Source organism: Dasypus novemcinctus, chromosome 29, assembly GCF_030445035.2.
Source record: "Dasypus novemcinctus isolate mDasNov1 chromosome 29, mDasNov1.1.hap2, whole genome shotgun sequence".
NCBI lineage: Eukaryota > Metazoa > Chordata > Mammalia > Cingulata > Dasypodidae > Dasypus > Dasypus novemcinctus.
In genome coordinates, this window is record NC_080701.1 from 20,821,813 (window position 1) to 20,846,553 (window position 24,741).

The window sequence follows — 24,741 nt, forward strand, 5'->3', positions numbered from 1 at the left end:
AGTGGCCCCTGCTACAGGTGCGACCAACCCGGCCACTTCGCTTGGGAGTGCCCTACTGCTGCACCCCCCCCTAGCAAAGGGGGGCGTGATAAACCCTCCACGCCATGCCCAAAATGCAAACGCGGATATCATTGGGCCCGAGATTGCCGCGCAAAAACCGATAAATCAGGCAAGCCTTTAAACTCCAGAGGGGGCAAGCCTCAGCCCCGCTACCAAGAGGCCGCCCACCCACTGCTAAAACCCTAATGTGGGCGCTTCCCATCGGCAAAGACAGGCCCACCATGGCGTTGAAAATAGATGAGCAATGGTTTCATGGTACACTGGACTCGGGGGCAGAAGTTACCTGCTTCCGCTTTTGCTATGCAAAATTTTGGGACCTAATGGACGGCCCCCCCCGTGCAAGGCGCCACGGGGGGAGCACCCTCCAAGCAAGCCAGAAACCCCATAACCTGGGAGGACGAGGAGGGGCATACAGGCATTTTCTGGCCCCTCTTCCTTCCATAGCTGCCCACCATCCTTTGGGGGAGAGATGTCCTCTCTTAGAGCGGGGCCATTATTACCACGGTTCCCCCCCAATAGGATGGGCCATTGCTCCCGGCACACCGCCCGAGCCCGCTCCCCTGCAGTGGGACACAGAGGAGCCTATATGGGTCGAGCAATGGCCTCTACCGCCCCACAAACTCGAAGCTCTGGCAAAGTTAGTACAGGAGCAATTAGAGAAAGGGCACATAGAGCCCTCCACCAGCCCCTATAACTCGCCGGTTTTTGTTATCCACAAAAAGGCCAAAGGTACTTACAGATTCCTCCACGATCTCCGAGAGATCAACAAGCACATAATCCCCATGGGCTCGCTGCAGCCTGGCCTACCCCATCCATTGGCCATCCCGGCGCATTACCACATCCTCATACTAGACATTAAGGACTGTTTCTTCTCCATCCCACTGCATCCCACAGACAGGCACAAATTCGCCTTCACAGTACCTCTGGGTAATCACAAGGGGGCCAGCCCCCGGTACCAATGGCGCGTCCTTCCACAGGGAATGCGCAACAGTCCCACCATCTGCCAAAACTACGTCAACTTTGCAATTGAGCCATTGAGAGATCAGGCATACATCCTCCATTACATGGATGACATTCTTCTCGTACACCCACACGAGGAGCACTTACAAACCACTATGACCAAGCTTCTCACAAACCTACTGGCTCTAGGCCTAACTGTCAGCAGAGAAAAGGTACAACATGCTCCACCCTTCACTTTCCTAGGGTTTCGTATTACATCACATGTGCAACCCACATCACCACAGATACATATCCCTAACAGCTTAACAATGGCCGAGCTGCAGCAGCTGTGCGGGAACATTAACTGGGTGCGCACAGCCATTCCTGTCACTACGGCGCAGCTCGAGCCCCTGTTCTCCCTCCTAAAGAGACCATGCCCGCCAACAGCTATAGCGAGCCAGCACATCAAGGTCACTCCAGCAGCCCAGGCTGCCTTGAAACGCGTCAACGAGGCAATCGCCACCATGTCACTGCAGAGACACAAACCCGACAAGCCCATACTTGCCCTCGTACTCCATACCCCAGGGACACCCACCGGTGTCCTCTGGCAGGAGGGCCCTCTCCAATGGCTACACCTCGCTAAGAGCCGGCTTCCAAAAATATACCCGGCCATCCAAGCCTATATCAACTTGGCACACGACCTCCTTACACTCTGCCTTCACACTTACAATACCCAGCCAGCTTCCATCATCTGGCCTCTCACAGCAAAGGATACCAATTACCTCATACAGGAGAACACGTCCATGCAGACACTTCTGGAGCGATATTCTGGGGCCTTTGATAATCATTACCCCGCTCATAAGCTCCTCCAAGGTCTAATCCACCTACCCTTGGCTTGGCAGCACCACCCCTTTCCCAGCTCCACTCCGCTGCCACACTGTACTACGGCATTCATGGATGCCTCCAAAGATAAGTTCGCGTTTGTTGCATACGCCAGGCACAAGAAACTCCCAATAAAACAGGTCTTCACTAACCCAGACTCCGTACAGGCAGGCGAGCTTTCAGCAGTCATCGCCTGCCTCCATGCCTTCGCAGACCAACCCGTAAATATTTTCACGGACAGCCTATACACAATGCAGGTCTGCAAAACTATCGCCCATGCCACCTTCTTTCCGGAGAACACACCCCTCGATGCAGCGCTCTCCACTCTGAAGCAGCTGCTGGAGGGCAGATAAAAGCCATGGTACATTGCTCACATCAGAAGCCACACATCCCTACTGGGATCCCTGGCTGCAGGCAATGAGCTGGCAGACCGCGCCGTCTCCGTCCATGCCCTTACCGCGGCGGGAGACCACATAAATCAAGCAAAATCCCTGCATGCCAGGTTCCATTTCTCGGCAGCCTCACTAAAGCACCTGCTGCCAGACTTGCCTATAGAAACTTGGAAGCACCTGGTGCGTGCATGCAAAACATGCACGCCTTTCCTTCCACTTGGGCCATTGCAGCCCTAGGGGGTCAACCCCAGAGGCCTAAAGCCCAACTCCAGATGGCAAATGGACGTTACGCACGTCCCCTCTTTCGGGAGGCTTAAGTATGTCCACGTCATTATAGACACATACTCCCATCTCACCTATGTGGCCGCCCTCCTAGGGGAGTCCGCCAAATACTCCATCAAGGCCCTGAGACAGGCCATCCTGTTCATGGGCGTCCCCTGGGACCTAAAAACTGACAACGGGCCTGCCTACCACAGTAATAGCTTTTACTTATTTCTTCAGACTTACAACATCACACACCACTTTAGCATCCCATACAACCCTCAGGGACAAGCCATCATTGAAAACACACACCATCGCCTGAAAACTCTAATACAAAAGGAGAGGGAAACCCATCCCCACCACACTCCAGATGAGATCATCACAGCATGTCTCATCCACCTTAACTTCCTCACATTTGACGGCAAGGGCCTCTCGGCCATCCACAAACACTGGGGACCATCCTGTTTGCCCACACCCATGCCGATGGTCCACTGGAAGGATCCAGAAACAAATGTCTGGAGAGGGCCCAGCCCCCTCCTCACCCAAGGGAGAGTTTTTGCTTGTGTCTTTCCAGAAGATGCCTCCCAGCCAATCTGGATCCCGGGCTGAAACGTTACACCAGCCACCTCCACAGCGGCCAACCACGAGGAAAGAACGCCGCCGCATGAGAGCCCTGTGTCACCGACTGAAACAAGCATCGATGGAGGAGAAGGATGATCTAGACACGATCATCAAACTCTACCACCAAGCCAAGGCGCAGCAACACATCGCTGAAAAACCCCAAGGCGTAATACCCCTGCTTATAATCATGCTCTCGCTTGCCACCACAGGTCAAGGCATGGAGCTCTGGGCCGCCGTCCAACGGCCCCCCGGATTCCTCTTTCTCACACCATCCAGCCCTCTCTTCCCCCGCATCCTTCACTCCTCCTGCAACCTCAGCCTCCCGTGCGATCCTCGCATTCTACCCCGGCAAGCCCCACTTAACGTCTCTGTTGAGCCTCCCCCTGATGCGCTCCTTTTCACCACCCGCAACTGCCCGGTAACCTACCCCTACATGTTCCGAAACTCCCGTTCCCGAGCTACCACCCACTCCCTCCAAACCCATATAACCACCCTGCAAAACATTGCCGTCCCTATAGTCTCTGCCAACCTCCTTACCCAGCTAGCCCAAACGTTTGCGAGTCTATTCCAACTTGCTAACGTGCTGTTCTACGGCATGGTACTATTAGGCATTCTCATAGCTATTGCTATTAAGCGCACGCTCTTGGCCCTCTCCCACCTGTGTAATCAAAACCGGCTTATCGCCGCCACAGCGTTGTCCTTAAATAAGAAAGAAGGGGGAGATGAGGAGAGGAAGCAGGCCGAGGTATGGTTAACCTCTGTGGCCAGCCCGGGGCAGCTGTAAGGTGCCACAGCTGCCCGGGAGGGGTGGTGGGAATGGGTGACTACGCCCTCCGCCTGGTACGGGTGACTCCGCCCTCACATTGCCCCCGGCTACGCCCCCTCGCCGGCCCACCTCTGCCCCGTCTCCACCCACTAGTCTGCAGCGCTGCATCTCCTGGCCATATAAGGGTATTCTGCCCGTGCGCACCAATCCGCTCTCACCCCATGCTAGCCCCACCCCCGTTCCCTCGGGCTTATACTGTCCAGCACTTCCTCATTAAATCAGACCTGCGCCATCAGCCTCGTCTCCGTGTGGGTTCTTCCCCTCGTCGTTACTTGCCTGCGGCCCCTCTGCGGACTCCTCACCCAGCGAGCCGCAACCTCAATGTTCAGTGATTATTTTAGTGGTGACTGGGAAGGCAGGGACTAATTATATGTTGATGGCTTTCTTGCTTGTAGCTGGTAGTTCAGTAAGCAGATTTTGGCTGAGGGTATCTTAAGATGTCATAATCATACAAATGTTTATACTGGAAGAAATACTTAAAATTCAGAAGTGTTGAAAGTTATCTTAGCCTTTTTAGTGCTGTTAGGCTTATATTTTTTAAATTTTTTATGAATGATGTCACATTTATTTCTTTTGTTCACTTCAAGAGAAATTCTAATATCTTTATTTGTGCTTCTTATTTATAATATCTATGGAAACGATTTATCTTTGCTTCAACCATAGAATTTCAGGCCCTTCTGACTGTCACTAAATCTGCACATAGTATCTTTGGAACCAAATTATTTTAAGCCTGGTGACATTCTTGCAACTGATTAACTATAGTTGGCATAATTTAGCCCAATGGCAGTTAAGGTATACGCTGAGCAGAAAGGAAATATTGGGGTTCAGAAGTGGGAAGAGTCTTGTCCAGCAAAACTCAGACACGTGAAGAAAGTACACACATACATACCATTGTATGCTCAAAGAAGCAGCTTTTTAAATTTGTTTTCCTCCCTGCATATATATTTCCCTGTTTCTAGCCTTGATGCAGAATTAACAATGAATCATAACTCATGAATCTATTTTCCTGGTTTTTTTTAAAGATTTATTTTTTATTTACTTCTCTCCCCTCCCCCACCCCAGTTGTCTGCTCTTTGTGTCCATTCTCTGTGTGTTCTTCTGTGTTCGCTTGTATTCTCGCATTTTGTTGAGTCATCTTGCTGTGTTAGCTCTCTGTGTGTGCGGCACCATTCCTGGTCAGGCTGCACTTTTTTTTTCACACTGGGCGAATGAATCTCCTTACGGGGCACACTCCTTGTGCGTGGGGCTCCTCTACACGGGGGACACCCCGGCGTGGCACAGCACTCCTTGTGCACATCAGCGCTTTGTGTGGGCCAGCTCATCACATGGGTCAGGAGGCCCTGGGTTTGAACCCTGGACCTCCCATGTGGTAGGTGGATGCTCTGTCAGTTAGGCCAATTCCACTTCCCTGTTTTTCTGGTTAATCATAAGCATGTCTAATTAGTACAGCTCGTGATTAAATGTCTCATTGTGTATTTAGAGCAGGCTGTGTTCCAAATGGTCACAGTTGCTTTCATCCCCTTACATACTCAACAAATTTCTGTGGGTACTATGTAATTTACAAGGCTCCTCAGCCAGACATGATGGCGACAGTCGTTTTCAACCATCAGCATTCAAAGTTCTCCTTGAACTTCCGTCAGGGTCTCACAGAAGCAACTTAGTTTGCCACAAGGAAGCATTTCAGAGTCTGTCTCTATTAGTTTTATTTTAGAAATGACCAGCATATTTCTTTCCTTCTCTGTCTAGAACCATGGGATGAACTTGCCCCATTATCCTTATGGAGATGGTAATCGTAGTGTTCCACAATCAGGACCGACTGTACGACCACAGGAGGACACATGGGCTTCTCCTGCTGCTTATGGAATGGGAACCCGTTACCCCTGGCCTTCAGCTGCATCCTCTGCACCACCTGGGAATCTCTACATGACTGAAAGTACTTCATCATGGACCAGCAGTGGTTCTCCTCAGCTGCCACCTTCACCACCACCCCAGCAGTCCAAGGTAGGAGACCTTCTAAACATCTTTCCTTTGATGGGAAATTAAGAGAGTACTATATGGAATACTCTCTATTCAGCATTGGTCTGTTTCAAATGGGGACTAATTGCAAAAAATTGATGACTACTACTTGTAGCTTTATCTCAGCCTAGTTCCATTTTCTAAAAGACAGGAAAGTGTTCTTTTTCTATTGGTTGTAATACTATCTCAATGTTAAACACAATCAAAGATTGCATTTTGCTACCTCAAATGATCTGTAGACAAAAGACAAAAACTGTGAAGTATCAATAGTATTAGCTTCTATTTTAAATTACATGATTAAATTAGTTTTAATTTTAAATTAAATTGTAGACTTGATTGTCAAATGCTTGTAGCTAGGTTGCTTTTCAAGATCTGTCTTGAAGTTCTAACTCTAGGGGAAAAACTGTCTAACTCCTATTAAGTCATCGCATAGATTGTGAGGTGTTTATGATGATGATCTGCCTCAGGGCAGATTCCAGCCATTATCCTCAGCAATTTTCTGCCTTTCACTTGGCAGGGAACTCCCTTGTATCTTTTTTGTGCTGTAGCTTTCTCAAATGATTAAGGAGGGAGGGATTAGTGTTATTGCTGGGGAATATTTTTATGTGTCATTGTGACCAGCTAAAAAGATATGGGCTAACAAATTCGATGTCGTTTGAGCCCCATTAAAACAGTTTTTTCCCCCTCTTTGCTCTCCCATTCTTAAGGATTCCTCATATCCCTATAGCCAGTCGAATCAAGGCAGGAACCGGCACAACTTTCCTTGCACTGTCCATCAGTACGAGTCTTCGGGGACAATAAACAATGATAATTCAGGTCTGTTGGATTCCCAAGTCCAGTATAGTGCTGAGCCCCAGCTGTATGGTAATGCCACCACTGAAAATTCTAGCAATCAAGATCAAAGTAATCATCCTGAAGAGTGTTTATCTTCAGATGAAAGTACTCCTCCAAGTATTAAAAAAATCATACACGTGCTAGAGAAGGTCCAGTATCTTGAGCAAGAAGTAGAAGAGTTTGTAGGAAAAAAGACAGATAAAGCATACTGGCTTCTGGAAGAGATGCTAACCAAGGAACTTTTGGAACTGGATTCAGTTGAAACTGGGGGCCAGGACTCTGTCCGGCAGGCCAGGAAAGAGGCTGTTTGTAAGATCCAGGCCATATTGGAAAAACTGGAAAAAAAAGGATTATGAAAGGATTTAGAACGAAGTGGAAGCCTGTTACTAATGTGACCAAAGAACTTGATTTTGGTTTATTACCCTCTTATTGAAATGGCTGTCGATGACAAGAAGCAATACATTCCAAATTTCCTTTGATTTAAAACTCTGAAGACTAACAAAGGACTTGGAAGAACATTTCAGTTATGAATTGTTTGCAGTTTTCAGACCAGTGAATGTAATAGGAAACTCTGGAATTATCAATATTGCCAAGTAGATTCACTCTTTCTGAAGAAATTTATGGATAGGTGCAAGCTGCTGCTTATGAGCAGGAGGGAATCTTCTGTAACAGGCTTATCAGAAACCTACCAGAGAGACCGGGTATTATCTGATCAAACAGGCTCTGTTTTTTTAAACAGCTGGATTACTTGTCAAATTTTTGTACATTGTGACTACTTTCAATATACAATTTGTGTGTAAATTACAGCTTGGACTTTAGCCTTCTTGGACTTCTTGTTTTGTTATTTGCAGTTCATAATATAGTATTCTTTACTTCTTGGTACATTTTGTAGTAATATGTTTAATATAATTATTCAAGAGACTATATTGACAGCCAGACAGTATGGCAATTCTGAATGAATTTAAATCTTTTCACAACTTGAATATATTGTGATGTGTAGTGATTTACTGATCTGTAAATTGTTTGTCTCCCTTTTTGTATAGATCATCATTAGGTTAGAGTTTTTCCAGTTCTGCTTTCCTGGTGGTAGTGGAAGTAAATTTGGAAATGGTATTGACAGAAATGGAAATGTGTAAAACTACCCTTTTTTTTTTCCAAGTGTAACTCTCTTTTCACTACTGCTGATGCTTTAAAGAGCACTGTGATAGATACAGATGAAAAATTAAATGCCACAGTGAATATAAACAATGATTACAAGAAGTAATAAATATGATTTTCTCCCTAAATAATACCATTCTCCATCTAAAACATTAGTTTCACCTTTAAGATCCCTCTGAGCAGATTTCAGCTCAGTTTATAGTCAGAAACAATGAGTGTAAAAAGGGATTCATGCTCAGGGAATGAATCAGCCATATCTAGAGTAGGAAATTATTTTCATCGTTTACTGGTAGATTTCATGTTTATCTTTATTTCCTTAGAGTAAATTGCATAGATGGAATTGCCTGTTTTATAAAAATATGTTTATTGTCATTGATAACAGTCACTTCAGAGCCAAATTTAAGAAAGACATATCGGAATAATCTTAGCTTGCTTTGGGTAGCTCTAATGCTGTTATATAAAGAGATTTATGTAAATAACTTACTTTTTACATCTGAGGTAGGTTCTGGTATACAGTATCTGTTATTAGAAAAACTGCTGTTTTTTAAGATAATGTTTTTTTTTTTAGGTAACCAAGCCTATTAGTGGTGATAAATTTCTCAGCCATCTGCCCCGCGCCCTCCACCCCCAATAGATAAAACAAAACCAATACATACACATTATGTGATGAGAAGAAATGTGAAAATATTGGCTTGGTTTTGTAGTTGGGAGACTGATTTTCTGAGACAACATGATGATAATTGATAATTTTATTCTAGGATTTTAATTTTTGGTTTAATATGGGGATGCTTACTAAAGTCTTTTCTGTGAAAATTAGAAAATTGTACTTGAAACTAAAACTTTAGAAGGGGGAGACCTTAAAGATAAGTTATCATAAACCAGTGAGAAAATGACTAATTCAGGGAAGAACAGTAGTATTTAACTTATTGAGTGCCCAAGATACAAATTTCCATATATATATAAAAATATATAAATATATACACACATATACATTATGCACATATATATGTGTGTAACAGTTTTTTTTTAAAGTTTGAGATAATTTTAGACTGATAGAAGAGTTGTAAAAATGAGTTCCAGTATACCCTTCCCCCACTTCCCCTTATATAACCCTAGAACATTTGTCGAAATTATGATGTTAACCTTGATGTACTATAAACTAAAGTAGAGAATTTAAAAAGTAGAGATTTTATTAGTCTTTTTACTAATGTCCTTTACTGTTCTAGGATCCAGTCCAGGATCCCATCTTGCATTTAGTTGTCATATCTCCGTAGTGTCCTCCAGTCTGTGATAGTGCATCTTATCAGTGGGTACATGGTGTTGTAATGTATTTTTGGTGTTGTTAACCTTGATCACTAGGCTACAGTGATGTCTGTTAGGATTCTATACTGTAAACTTACTATGTTTTCCTTTGTAACTACTAAATATTTTGGGGGAAATCCTATGTGACTATGCAAATGTCTTGTTTCTGCTTAAACTGTAGCCCACTGATTTTAGTACCCACTGGTAGATTTTGCTTGTGGCATTTACTACTGTTGTGTCCTAATGGTGATTTTTATTTCTCTCATTTCTTCTATATTTGTTAATTGGAATTCTTCTGTAAGGAACAGTTGTCTCTTCTTCATTTATATTTTCAATTATAATATTTAGGATAAGTACAGCTCTAGAACTTGCAGATGTAAACCATGTTAAAATGATTCCAAATACCAGTATCAAAGCAAGGAAAACTAGGTTAGTAACCTGTCTCAAAAAATATAATGAATTTAAGAGGAAATAGTATTTATGAATTGTAGAATTGGTTCAACTTTTGACTTAATTATTTATTCCAGACTGAGTTTGAAATTTTCTTGAAATTTAACATGTAGTCTTAAATTTTTTTATATTATTTTGGGGATCATTTTTGTCAAAATCTTGAATAAAGTTATCTAGACTGGCATGATAAATACAACTATGTTTTCTTTATAATAAGCCACTATTGTTCCAAATATAAATGCCAATATAAATATTTAAATATATAAGACCTAATGAAGTATCTGGGGAAGGATTGTGTTTATCTTTACATTGTTGGTGTGGAATTCTTTTAAATGCTTTCAAAAATGGGGTTTTGAAAGCAGTTATTTGGCTGGCTTATGTAAATACTACTGTTAAAGGTTGGCAGATAAAAAGAAAAAGTCAAATATAGGTTAAATGGGCATTTTTTAAAAAAACTTTTTGGAGATAGTTGATGACTGGAGGTTTTCTTTTTCTTACGTTTACAAAAAAAGTTATGAGTTTAAAGACTCAAATAATTCTATGAAAGTTGTGAATTTAAAGTCAGTTCTATGAAAAGCAGTATTCTCCTGCTCCCACCCCCATTTTTCTTTCTCCAGAGGTAACCACTTTCAAATAAGTCTTTTAAAAAAACTTATCTCAATAATTTTAAATAATACAATTGTATTGCTTTTTTTATTTATCAATTTTGGGCATTTTCTGCTATTTTCTACTAAAGAAAATAAAGGTTTAGGTATCTCTGTTTCCCCATCATACATACACAAATCTCATTCCCATCCCTCAACTTCCTGATTATAGTTATTTGGAAATTTTGTTGTACATTATTATGACTCTCTGAATGTTAATCAGAGCTCAGCCATGTAGTAAATTGTGATTACTTTTCCTGCCCTGAACTTCTTGTTTTTCCTGGAATTAATGATTTGTCCTGTTTTGTTTGCTTGTGTCCTTAATGATGAATTTGACCTCAAACCCTCATCAGTTGTCTCTCTCTTCTTTCAGAATGCTCAGACATTTGAGGTATATTATCAATCTCAAAATTGTGAAGCGCTCTCTTCTGGAGCCTTCTGACTGGGGGACTGATATATGCCTGGTGCATACTGTTGTCCTGGGATCTTCCACTCATCCTGGAGCTTCCCTTTGCCTCCTCTATTGGTTTCCTGTTTTCTATTTCATATGTCTTTTTCTTTCTTAGTTTATTCCCTCATTTTTGTAGGTGTGTTCTCCAGTAGCTTCCTGTGAAAGGGAGCATGGAAAATAATTTTTTGAGAACTTGCATATTCAGAAATGTCTGTTCTACCCCACCACTGGACTGATAGTTTCTGGGTTTAGAATTCCAGGTTGTATATGTTATCTTAAGAATTTTGAAGGCATTCCTTTATTGTCTTCTAGTTTCCAGAATTGCTTTGGAGAAGTGTATGCCATTCTGATTAATGATCCTTTGTATAAAACACAATTTTTTCCACTGTTGGATATTTTTGCCCTCTCTGTTCTAATATTTCACAACAGTGTAGCTTTGGTGTGGGTCTGTTTTCATATATTTTGCTGGAAGCTCATGCCCTTAAGTCCTGTGAAATTTTCTTTATTTTGTTTTTATTTGTTTATCTTCCCCTTTCTCACCCTAATCTACTCTGTTAACTTCTAAAATTCCTATTATTTCTATTGTAAACCTCCTAGACTGGTTTTTCATTTTCTTTTTTTTTCTCTTATGTTTTCTTTTCTTTCTTTCTTTTTTTTTTTTCATTTTTGCCCTACTTTGTGAGAGATATACTTAACTTTATATTCCAACTCTTGAAGTTTTGCACTTCATCTGTTATACTTTAACTTCTAGGAATTATTCTGTAGTCTGTATTCCTTTATGGGATTCTGGCCTTGTTTGTGGTTATAATAGTTTCTATCTTTTATCTTTATTAATGACCACTTCTTGATGTTTTCTTCTTGCTAAATAATGGTTTTCTCCAAAGTTGCTTTTTTTCCTTTCTGTTTTGGTCTCCATTTTTATCATGTTAGAAGTATTTCTCAGGTGTCTGTTAGTCCTGGATTGTCTATTCATATTTAAGAAACTGAAAAAACTGATTGAAATCTGAGTGTAGCTGAGGAGCTTGTTAGCTAGGGCTTTCTGGTAGGGTTATTTGGCAGAGTTTTCTCCTTTGAGAATTTCACATGTAAGTACTTTAGGTCTTTCCTATTGGACTGCTCTTATGAGATACATTCATTGGGACTCACATGTTAGCTGGGAGGGTAAAGGCTTGGCCACCATCATTTGAGAGAGAATTGGGATAAGGGGAGGAATGACTGGAGGCCTTAATATCTAGCATTCACTGATTTCTGCCTGGAACCCCTGCTCTTAAATGTGCTTAATGGTTCTGTTTTTATCTTATCTAAACCTGTGGTTCTCCAAAGTATGGTTTCTGATTCAGCAGCATCAAGATCACCTGGAAACGTCTTAGGATTGCAAATTCTAGATAGTACCCCAGAAAGTCTGGGAGTGGGAAAGTCTGAGGTTTGAGAATTAATATTCTTAACTCTCTTGTGCAGGGTGTTTAGACAACTTGTGCAACCAGTTCTATTTCAGCCTCATCACTTGACTCCTATTCCAGAGGTACCTGATATCTATCAATTCCTGAGCCTTTTGGGAATTCTGTGGTATAAATCATATTGATTTTTAGTTTTACTCACTGCTGGCTTAAGACTGAGATTTTCAATTCTACTAAGTCAGCCACCATTCATCCATCTGCTTTCCAGCTTCCTATTTTGTAGAAGTTGTTTTCCTTTCAACTCTCTGCATGGGGGTTCCTAACAAGGGGTTTGTGAGCTTGGATTGAAATAAAAAAAAAAGACAACATTATTCTTATGGGGACATGTTGGTGTGGGTGTGATATATTTATTAAATAATATACAGTATAGTGTGAACTTAGTAAGGGGTCTGCAGTTTTCATCTGACTGGCAAAGAGGTTCATGGAACAAAAAAGGTCAAATACCCCTTCTCTACATCTTAGTAGATTTATGCCTTTAAAAAACTCCCTGTCATTTTATGGGATTTTTAGAGGAAATGAAATTATGTGCCTTTGTTTAATCTTTTATCCCTACATTGGAAGTACAACTAAAGTTTATCTATACCACTTTTTTTTTTTTAAGATTTCTTTTATCTATTTCTCTCCCCTTCCCCACTCCCCCCGACCCCCATACCCCAGTTGTCTGCTTTCTGTGTCCATTTGCTATATGTTCTGTGTCTGCTTATATTCTTGTCAGCGGCACCCAGAATCTGTATCTCTTCTTGTTGCATCATTTTGCTGCGTCAGCCCTCTGTGTGTGCTGCGTTACTCCTGGGCAGGCTGCACTTTTTTTGCGCAGGGCAGCTCTCCTTATGGGATGCACTCATTGCACATGGGGCCCCGCGTGGCACGGCACTCCTTGCGTGCATCAGCACTGCGTGTGGGCCAGCTTATCACATGGGTCCGGAGGCCCTAGGTTTGAACCTTGGACTTCCCATGTGGTAGGCAGATGCTCTATCCATTGAGCCAAATCCACTTTCCGTATCTATACCACTTTTAATTTTTATTGCGAAGGCAATGGTTTGGATGATTCAACATACTTGTGTTTTAGAAAGATTAGTTTATATTTAAGGAATTATGAATATACTTAAGATAAGCTCTGCCTTGAAAGGATTCACTATCGCTTATTTTTACTATCTTACATAGTCTACAAGTTAACTTAAGAATTTTAAAATTTTATTTCTCCTCACCCCCTGGATGTTTTGTACTTGTTGTGTCTATTGTCTTCCTTGTTTCTTTAGTTGGCCCTGGAAGCCGAACCCAGGACCTCTGATGTGGGAGGGAGGTGCCTAAATGCTTGAGACACCTCCACTCCCTGCTTTGTTGTCTCTCTCATTATGTTTTTCCTCTCCATGTCTCTTGTTGTGTCAGCTCATTGTGCCTGCCCGTTTCATCAGCTGTCTTCTTTAGGAGGCACTGGGAACCTCTGTTCCCTTCTTTGTTGTGTCTCTCATTATGTTTTTCTTCTTGTATCTCTTGTTGCGTCAGCTTGCCATGCCAGCCCATCATGCCAGCTTGCTGTCTTGCTTAGGAGGCACCAGGAACCGAACCAGGGACCTACTATGTGGTAGGTGGGAGCTCAATTGCTTGAGCCGCATTCCACTTCTCAACTGAAACATTTTAAACAAAAATATTTGCAGACCTTTAGGATTGTCAAGGATTACATGCTTTTCCACAGTTCTTTAATGTCACTGAAGGGTTGATGTCTGTGCAGACCTTGGTCTGATGTGGCATGGAAGTTAGTATATTCACTTGTCTTTCCTTTTCCCTGTCCATTAAAAAGGTTAAGTAGAGATTCTCTGATTTTGAGTTGATATTCTTTATCTCCTATGATAGGAAACTTTCTAGTTCTTGAATCATATTTTATCAAATATGGCATCTGGGAAGTGGGTGTGGCTCAAGCAGTTGAGTGCCTGCTTCCCACATGGGAGGGCCCCTGGGTTTGATCCCCGGTGCCTCCTAAAAACAAAACAAAAAAACCAAGCAAACAGATTAAAAAAAACAACTCAGGGGAACTGATGTGGCTCAGTGGTTAAACACCAGCCTCCCACATACGAGGTCTGCGGTTCAGTCCCGGGCCCTGGTACCTCAAGAAAAAAAGGCTTCTATATTTAGTTGGAAGAGTTAACTCCCATGAATATGTGCATAACTGTTTAAATATACTGTTAAAAACATCACACAATTTCAAAATTAAATAAAAAATGTTTACCCTTTATTCATGGATGATTATTTAAGACTAAACATATATAAAAGTCAGGAAAAGTAAAAAAATAACCACAACTCACTATTTTTAGACCATTTTTAGTATTTTGATGGGCAGCCCTTCAGACATCTCTGTGGATACATACATATATATCTGTGTAATTTTACATGACATATTAAATGTACTTCTGTAACTACCTTTATATATAACAATGTAAACATTTTTGTCAAATAATATACATCTACCTTTTTTTTTTTTGAGTGGGAAGCTGGCGTTCAGCCACTGAGCCACATTGGCTCCCCTGAGATGGTTTATTCGTTTGTTTGCTTGCCTTTTTGTTTGTTTTTAGGAGGCATGCAGGAACTGAACCCAGGACCTCCCAGGTGGGAAGCAGAACTCAACCATTTGAGCCACATCCTCTCCCCATATTTCATGTCTTTTTTATGGCTTTTATTCTAGTGTATATGTTGCTAATCTCAAATTTGTATTCTCAAATATTTGTGTTCTGGTTTTAGTTTTAGTTTTTAACCTTTTTATATCCTCTCTATCATTCTAACCTTTAGTGATGTGAGGAAATTGGATTATCCCTTCCAGCATTCTGTGAGACTATATAGTTAAGACTATTGGTGGAATCTTATCCATAAAGGTAACCCTTGCTTAACAGAAATTTACTTGGTTCCAAACCAAAGAATTTAAGAGTATCAAATTTGCTCTAAGGGTCAACATGCTTTCATCTTTCAATTACAAACCAGACAACATGCTTGGTATAAACAGACAGACCCACTATGTGAATATACCAAATACCATTGACTGCACACTTTGTATGAATTGTATGTTTATTAATATGTATTAATAAAAGTGATTTGTTTAAAAAAATAAGACAGATCCAGCACTCATAGAATTTATAATCTGGCTTTGAAAAAAAATGGAGGTCTCTATGCCTGTAAGTCTAAGTGATGGTGAAAATTTTAAAAAAAGAAACTTTACTTTAAAATTAAGAGTTAATGTGGTTTGAAAGTCGAAAAATTAAGGTAAGCGGACATGGCTAAACTGATAGAGCATCTGCCTACCATTTGGAGGGTCCAGGGTTCGATACCCAGGGCCTCCTGACCAGTGTGATAAGGTGGCCCAGGTGCAGTGCTGCTGCGCACAAGGTGTGCCATGCCATACAGGGACACCCCCGCACAGGGGTGCCCCACGTGCAAGGAGTGTGCCCCGCAAGGAGAGCTGCCCCGCGTGAAAAAAGCACAGCCTGCCCAGATATGGCGCCGCACACATGGAGCGCTGACGGAGCAAGATGACGCAACAAAAAAGATGCAGTTTCCCAGTGCCGCCTGATAATGCAAGTGGACGCAGAAGACCACACAGCAAGTGGACACAGCAGACAATGGGGGAAAAGGGGAAATAAATAAATAAATCTTTAAAAAATAAGGAAAAAAAAATTAAGCCATCAGAATAGTCTATCCATTTGGGTGTGGTGAGTAGATGGAATATAGATGAGACAAGATTGGACATGAGTTAATGATTCTAGAAGCAAAGCTGGGCAGTGGTTAATGTTTGATCCATTATTCACTGTACCTTTCTGTACATTTGAAAGTTCCAATAAAAAGATAAAAAAGTCAAGTGGCTTGTTTTAGGAGCTTAAGCTTTGTCCACAAGGAAGGGCACAGTATTAAATAAATAATTACTGCCAGAGTTTCAGAATTTATTTTTCGTCTATATTTTTGTTGTGACAGCAGAAGATCATTACGATTGTGATTGTTGTATTTATTTGTTAGCGCACAATTTTTTGTTTTTCATTAAAAAATTGTATTATACTGGAGACCCAAAATTGTTTCTAGAAAATGATTCTTAACCCGTTTACTTCTTAAATCATTTTTTAAAATTTATTGATGTATAGCATTCATAAACATACATAAACAATAAGTGTATAATAGTTGTGAACTTACAAAACAAACATATATAACATCATACAGGACTCTCATAACTCACCCTACCACCAATAACTTGCATTGTTGATAAACCTTTTTAACTAATGATTAAAGAGCATTGTCAAATATTACTACTAAACAAAGTATTTCCCCCTCAACCAATCCTATTATCTTTATATCATTTATATATGAACATACATATACAAGTGTATAGTAAAATTGTGAACTTACAAAGCAAACATACATAACATCATATAGGGTCCCATACATCAACCCTCCACCAACACCTTGCATTGTCATGTTTGTTACACATTATGAAAGAATATTGTCAAAATCTTACTACTAATCATAGTCCTTATCTTACATTTGGTGTGTTCTCCCCCAACCTACCCTATTATTATTTTTAAAATATATTTTTATGACAGAAGTAAACTTATAAAACAATTATGCACATGTGCAGAATTCCCAAAAACACTCCTCCATCAACACACCACAATGTGGTGTGTCATTTGCTAAAGATAAAATATCATCTGATTATTACCATGTCCATAGTGTACATTTGGCTCATATTTTCCATATACTGCCTCATTATCAACACAGTACAGCTTTTGCATAGATGTAAGAATATTATTACTACTAACCACAGTCCATACATCACTCCAGCTGTATTTTTCCCATGCTTCTCCACATTCCCAACACCCTGCAGTAGTGATATACATTTGCTCTAGTTAACAAAGGACATTCTTGCATCTATATCATTAACCACAATTCTCATCCTCTTCTTGGTTTACTGTGCTATCCACTTCCTAGATTATTCTCTAGAATTCTGTCAATTGGCATTTACATGACTAGACTACCATTTTTCAATCACATCCCCATTTATAAACTAGCTGTTACTTGTGTTATCATTCATTCTATACATTTCCATACTTTGACAGTAAAGCTAATTAAAACTTCTATGTACATTAAACATCAGTAGTCCATTCAGTCCTACTCTTATGTCCTTTATAAGAATCCACCACCGGGAAACAGACTTGGCCCAATGGATAGGGCATCCGCCTACCACATGGGAGGTCCGCAGTTCAAACCCCAGACCTCCTTGACCCATGTGGAGCTGGCCCATACACAGTGCTGATGCATGCAAGGAGTGCCCTGCCATGCAGGGGTGTCCCCCGGATAGGGGAGCCCCACGTGCAAGGAGTGCGCCCCATAAGGAGAGCTGCCCAATGCGAAAAAAGTGCAGCCTGCCCAGGAATGGCGTCACATACATGGAGGGCTGACGCAGCAAGATGACGCAACAAAAAGAGACACAGATTCCGGATGCTGCTGACAAGAACACAAGTGGACACAGAACACACAGCCAGTGAACACAGAAAGCCGACAACTGAGGGGGTGGGGGAGAGAGAACAAAAAACAAAACATTGAGTTGCAGTTTACTGAATACAAGTGCTTTACATCATTGGTTAAGTTTATTCCTGACTATTTGAGTTATATCTGTCATATTTTATTTTCACCACTCTTTTGACACTTTTAGTTACTTTTATTTAGTTACTTCCTTTCTAGACTCTCTTCCAGGCCCCTCTCTCCTGTCTTTTCTTTTCAGGCTCTATCTAGCACACCCTTTAGTATTTCCTGAAAATCTGATCTCTTGCTTAGAAATTCTCTCAGTTTCTGTTTATCTGAGAATATTCTGATTTCACCCTCATTTTTGAAAGACAGTCTTGCTGGATATAAGATTCTTGGCTGGAAGTTCTCCTCTTGTTATATCTTAACTATATCAGACCATTATCTTCTTGCCTCCATTGTTTCTGGTGAGAAATCAGCACTTAATCTTATTGGATATCCCTTATGCATTGCTTTTCTCTTGCTGCTCTCAGAATTCTCTCTTTATCCTTGGCATTTGACATTCTGATGAGTATGTGTCTCAGACTCGGTCTATTCAGATTTTTTTCTGAGGGGAGTAAGTTGTCCTTCAGTAGGGTTGGGAAAATTTCTACCATTTCTTCAAATATTCCTTCTGCCCCTTTTCCTTTCTCTTCTTCTGGGACACCTATGACATCTATGTTTGCAAGCCTTTTGCTGTCATTTAGTTCCCTGAGACCTTGTTCACTTTTTTCCATTCTTCATCTTTCTTTTGTATGTTCACTTTCAGAGGCCATTTCTTCAAGCTCAGCAATCCTTTCTTCTTCCTCCTCAAATCTGCTATTATATGATTCCAATGTTTATTTTCTATTATTGCATCTTTCATTCCCATAAGATCTGCTATTTTTCTATGTATGCTTTCAAATCCTACTTTGTGCTCATCCAGGGTCATCTTAATATCCTTAATCTTTTTAGCCATCTCATTGAATTTACTAAGGAGATTTGTTTGAACATCTATGATTAGTTGTTTCAACTCTTTTATGTCATCTGGAGGCTTATTTTGTTCCTTTAACTGGGCCATAGCTTCCTGTTCCTTGGTGTGGATTGTAATTTTTTGTTGGTAATTTTCTTTGTATCTGGCTTACTACAGTATTTTTTCTGGGTGCAGTTTTTCTCTTTAGTTTAGGGCTTCCTATCCTTTCTCCCTTGCTGCTTGTGCAATAGGAGCCAAGCACGTAGTTGGTGCTGTAAGCTATGGAGGCTCAAGCTGCCCTCATTGCGCCAGGGACCAATGGAGCTTCTTCCAACTCTCTCCTTTGCTAGGAGTAGGGACAGAGTCACAGCTATGTGGAATAATCCACGTGCAGGCCTAGACTGTAGATGCCCAGAGAGATTGATGAAGCTTCACATCCCTTTCTTCCCTGCCTGGGGCAGGGATGGAGCTGCAGGTGTGGGCAGCAATCTATGCAGTGTGGGTCCAAGATGACCACCGCTGTCCTGGTAGACTTGATTTTCAGTCTATGGCAGCCAAAGTTCCCTGCAGTTACCTGGATAGGCTGGTGCAGGGCTCCTCAGCCTCCTCCCTGCCAGAGGTGGGGCTGAAGCCTAGGGGGGCTGCAGGCTGATCTGCGACACTGAGAGTTGCAGTCAGCCCGGCTTCCCCTCAGGCTGCGGGCGGAGTCAGGATGGCGGCTCCTGGCCTCTTTCTGACTTGGGCTGAGTCTCACCCCAGCTGTTCCCAGGGTTATCTCTTAGCCAGCCATGTCTACCAATCAGTAGCTGAAATCGGCAGCCAACCGTCTCCTCCTCCAGTGTCTGGAAAATGGAGCTTCCAATTCCAGCCACAGAATAGCTCCTGGGGTGGGCTTGTGCCACCAGAGTAGGATAATCACTGGCCTCTGCGGTGGCTGGTAATTTCCTGGAGAGGCTGGCACAGGTCCCTGCAGCTTCCTCCCTGCTGGAAGTGGCACTGGGGCTTAGGCTAGACCTGCAATCTGACCTGGATGGAAGAAGCTGGTCTCCACCAGCACTGGGATTTTCACTTCACCCCACTTCCCTTCATGCCAGGCGCAGAGTTAAGATGGCAGCTCCTGGCCTCTTTCTGACTTGGACAGGCTCAAACTTTAGATGTTCTCAGGATTATACTGTAGCCCACTGAATTTACTCATCAGTAGCTGAAACTGGTGCCCAACTGTCTTTTCCTCCCCTGTTTTGGGGGAAGTAGAGCTTTCAGTTCCAGTCACAGAACAGCTCCCGAGGCGGCTTGTGCCTCCAGTGGAGGATGGGCCCCAGGCTCTGTGGCATGGAGCCTCTACTTATGTGTCTTCTCTGCAGATGGGCAGTCTCCTCCTTCCATTCCTTCTAGGATGTGGCAGGATGCACTTCTGTTCTCCTGGAGCCCCCAAACAGGTACTTCAGCTACCTCCAGCTGCCCTGTAGCAGGAGCTGACTCTAGGAGCTCCTTACTCCACTGCCATCTTGTTCCTTAAATCATTTTTTTGAGGGGCGATAACTTTTTTACCCTGCTTCTATGTGATTGTTTCTTGACTTGTTTCCCTTAAGCTTTAGATTATGTAAGTGTTAAATCAAAAACATAGAGGATTCCTATATATGCCCCTCTCCCTCCCTGGGGATAGACATTTTAAGTCTGAAATTGGGAAGGAGAATTACCTGGATAATTTTCACTTCAGTGTGAACAAAGGAGGGTTTTTGTGTGTTGTTTTTTTAGGAGGTACTAGGATTGAACCCAGGACCTCACACATTGGAACAGGCATTCAACTACTGAGCTTCCCAGGGAGCTGATTTTTTTGTTTGCTTGTTTTTAGGAGGTACCAGGGATCAAACCTGGGACCTCTAATATGGAAAGCAGGTGCTCAACCACTTGAAGGAAATCTCCTCCTCCGGAGGGTTTTTGTTTTGTTTTTAAAGACTTTATTTTCCTTCCCCCTTCTCCCCATTTTTTGCGCTTGCTGTCTGCTCTGTGTCTGTTCATTGTGTGCTTCTTTTTGGGAGGCACTGGGAATTGAACCCAACACCTACCATGCAGAAGGGAGGTGCCCAATGGCTTGAGCCACCTCCACTCCCGCTTATCGGGTCTCTCATTGTATTTCTTCATTGTATCTCTTTGTTGCATCAGCTTGTCGCACCTGCCCATTGCATCAGCTCACCGTCTTACTCATCTTCCTTAGGAGACACCAGAAACCAAGCCTGGGACCTCCCATTTGGTAGGCAGGCACCCAACTGCTTGAGCCACATCTGCTTCCCAGCCAAGGAGGGTTTTATACTCTGTGGATTTTCTCACCAGCAATAATGGACAGTAGCATATTTGTTGTGATTCAAATGTGAGTCAGAGGAGGTACCAACTGTTGATTGTGAGAATTTATGGCTTTCTGGGGTCAGGGCACATTTTCTCTCAGCCAACCTTTAAATGTCCTTTTATTTTATAATAAATATTCTGAGTTGGTAGGGTAGTCAAAAATAGGGTTGCTGGATAAAATTACAGGACTCCCTGTTAAATTTTAATGTCAGATAAACAATTTAGTTTAAGTATATCCCAATCAATATTAAAATACTAAAAAATTATTTATTTACTGAAATTCAGATTTAACTGGGAGTCCTGTATTTTTTAGTTAAGGTTTTTATTTTAAGGTCATTGCAGAACGACATGCAGTTTTAAGAATTAATATAGAGAGCACTTGTACCCTTTACTTAGTTTCCCCCAATTGCAAAATTGATGCAGGTAAGATACAGAACAATTCTATCACATTTATCCCTCATGTTGACCTTTTATGGCCACATTTCCGCCTCTCTCCCATCATATGAAGCCTTTGGCAACCACTAATCTGCTACTTACAACAAAATTTTGTCATTTCAAGGATGTTATATAAGTGGAACCACACAGTATGTGACTTTAGAGATTGTCCTTTTCCACTTAGTATAATTCTCTTGAGAGTCCTCCAAGTTATTTCTTCTGTCAGTAGTTCTTTTTTATTGCTAAGGAGTATCCCATTGTGTGGCTGTCTCACAGTTTGTTTAACCATTCACCTGTTGAAGGACATCTGGGTTGTTGCCACTTTTTGGCCATTATGAATGAAGCTGCTGTGTACATTTGTTTATAGTTTTTTTGTGTGAACATAAATTTTCACTTCTTTGGGATAAATGCCCACAAGTACAATTCTGGGTCATATTGTAGTTGTGTGTTTGGTTTTTTAAGAAACTGCCAGGCTGTTTTCCAGAGTGCCTATACCATTTTATATTCCTACCAGCTATGTATAAGTTTCTCTTTATCCTTAGTGTAGTCATTATTTTTTATTTTAGTCATTCTGATAGTGATGTAGTGATAACTCATTTTGGTTTAGTTTAAATTTCTCTAATAGCTAATGATGTTGGACATCTTTTCATGTGCTTATTTGCCATCTGTATTTCTCTTCAGTGAAATGTTTCTGTATGTCTTTTGCCCGTTTTCCAACTTGATTTATCAATAAACTTATTATAGGATAACTTTAGATTTACAGAAGAATTGTGAAGATGTTACAGAGTTCCCATATATCTCACACCTAAGTTTCCCTATAATTATCTTATATTAGTATGATCCTTTTGTCATGATTAAGAGACCAATATTGATATATTTTTATTAACTGTAAGTTCATACTTTATTCCTATTTCCTTAGTTTTTACCTCATGTTCCTTTTCATTCAGGATCCCATCTAGGATACCACATTTCATTTAGTAGGATACCGCATTTCATTTAGTTGGCATGTCTTCTTAGGAGCCTCTTGACTGTGAGAGTTTCCCAGACTTTTCTTGTTTTTGGTGACTTTGAGTTTTGATAAGTACTGGTCGTATTTTGTGGAATGTCTCATTTGGGACTTAATGTTTTTCTCATGATTAGACTGGAGTTATGGGGTTTGGGGGAGGAAGATCATTAGAGATAAAATGCTCTTCTCATCACATATACCAAGAATACCTACTATCAAAATGATTTATTGCTATTGATGTTAACCTGGCATCAATTATGCCTGGCTGGGGATAGTGTTGTCAGGTTTCTCCCCTGTATAGTTACACATTTCCTCCGTCAATACTGTGCTCCTTGGAAAGAAGTCAGTGTGTGCAGTCCACCTAAGCAACGGGGAGTTAGACTCCGCTTCCATGAGTAGCTACATAAATTATTTGGGATTTCTTTGCTTGAGAGATTTATCTTTCCCCTCCTGTTTTTTAAAGTTTATTCATTCATTTATATGGGTATAGACTCATGGATGTTTTGTATTGTGATCTAACAGGCACTCTTGAAGTTGGCTCCTGTGTCCTTTTGACACACCCCCATCATTGTGGGTGGGGTTTTTTTTTTTCTCCCTTCCTGTCTGGCACCATAGAACGCTCCATCTTATTTTGTATATTTACTGTCTTCGTCTTAAAATCAGCCATTTCTCCTCATCTGTACCTTGTCGTTTCATCATCTTAACAGGGTCTTTCACAGAACAAAAGTTTATTTTGACAAAGTCCAACTCATCATTTTTTCATTTTTAGGATTGTGCTTTTGGTATCAAGTCTAAAAACTCTTAGTCGACTCCTAGTTCCCCAAAATTTTCTCCTAATTTTTTTTCTAAAACTTTTACATTGACTACATTTACATTTGCTTAATTTGGCAACCATAGCTGAGACCTTGGCTTGATGGAAACCTCCAAGGGACTAGAGGAGAGAAGGATCACTGAAGAGCTTAAATTGAAGTTATCAGCTGCTCACAAGACAAACTTAGCCCTCATTGAAGTTGGCAGAGAAATCATAAGGAAAATTTAAATCACTTTCTTCAAAGTAATTTCCTAAAAATCTAAGGAATATTATCAAATCAAGTGCAGGAACTATTAAGCGGTGGCTATAAAAGCAATAAAATGCATTTTCACGAATGGTCTAAGGACTGAAAAAAATATTTGGCTGGAGACATCACATTGGGTGTCTCTAAAGTCCCATCTAGGTTTCTTTTTATCCCCTGCCTCCCCCCCAATGGTTCTCTCCTCTGTCTGCTCATTACTTACTCGCTTTCTCCAAGAAGCACCAGTAATTGAACCCAGGACCTCCCACATGGGAGGGGAGTGTCCAATGGCCTGAGCCACATTCGCTCCCCGTGGGCTACGGCACCTGCTGGCTTATGGCATCTGCTCGTTTTTTAGACATCTAGCTTGTTGCAGCAGGTGTGGTGTCTGCTCGTCTTCTTTAGGAGGCACCAGAACCTGAACTCAGGACCTCCCATGTGGTAGGCAGGCACCCGACTGGTTGAGCCACATCTACTTCCCTCCCACCTAGTTTTAACATTCTTATTTCATAAGCAAAGTCAGTAAGTGGAAGAGCTGGACTTATAGCTCAGGTCTTCTCTTTCCTGATTCAAGGGTCCTTGCCTCACAATTGCAAACTGTATATGCATTTTTTTCTTTAGCTTTTCATTTTGAAATAATTTCAGATTTATAAAATGTTGCAAAGACAATACAAGGAATTCCTATATATCCTTCATCCATTCTCCAAATAATAACATCTTATATAACAATGATCAAAAACAGGAAATTAATATTGATACAATATTATCTAATCTACAGACCGTATTCAAATTTTGCTAATTGTCCCACTAATGTTCTCCCCCTGCCACCCCCGGCCCAAGATACATCTAGAATCACATGCTGCATTTAGGAGTCACATCTTTGTCTCGTTTAATCTGGAATGATACCTCAGTCTTCTTTTTTTTTTCCTTCAGAAAATTAACCCAAGGGAATGTGAAATGCAAGGAATTCTTGTTTTTTTCTGAGCCTGAGACTTGTCCTGTGCTTGTGCTTTCTAAAGGCCTTACGAATTCCTCCATTTATAAGAATTCAGATGCCCCCTCTACTCCCTGTGAAACAGATTTTCTGCCACTCCTAGGTGCTCTTTTGTATGACACAAAGCAGGT

General features: G+C 41.5%; 1 protein-coding gene across 3 annotated transcripts in view; it reads left to right on the top strand.

Annotated features, from left to right (window-relative positions):
* The window catches only part of DDHD2 (DDHD domain containing 2), a 123,132-nt gene that overhangs the window by 55,912 nt on the left and 42,479 nt on the right, over window positions 1-24,741 (top strand). For 2 of the 3 annotated variants that reach the window (XM_071212647.1, XM_058289848.2), the window contains exons 4-5: window positions 3,109-3,321; window positions 5,728-5,982. In XM_071212647.1, the coding sequence (XP_071068748.1) occupies window positions 5,925-5,982 (58 nt within the window). In that variant the 5' untranslated portion in view covers window positions 3,109-3,321; window positions 5,728-5,924. The remainder of the gene's footprint in view (window positions 1-3,108; window positions 3,322-5,727; window positions 5,983-24,741) is intronic. The other variant, XM_058289844.2, reaches the window with a different exon arrangement.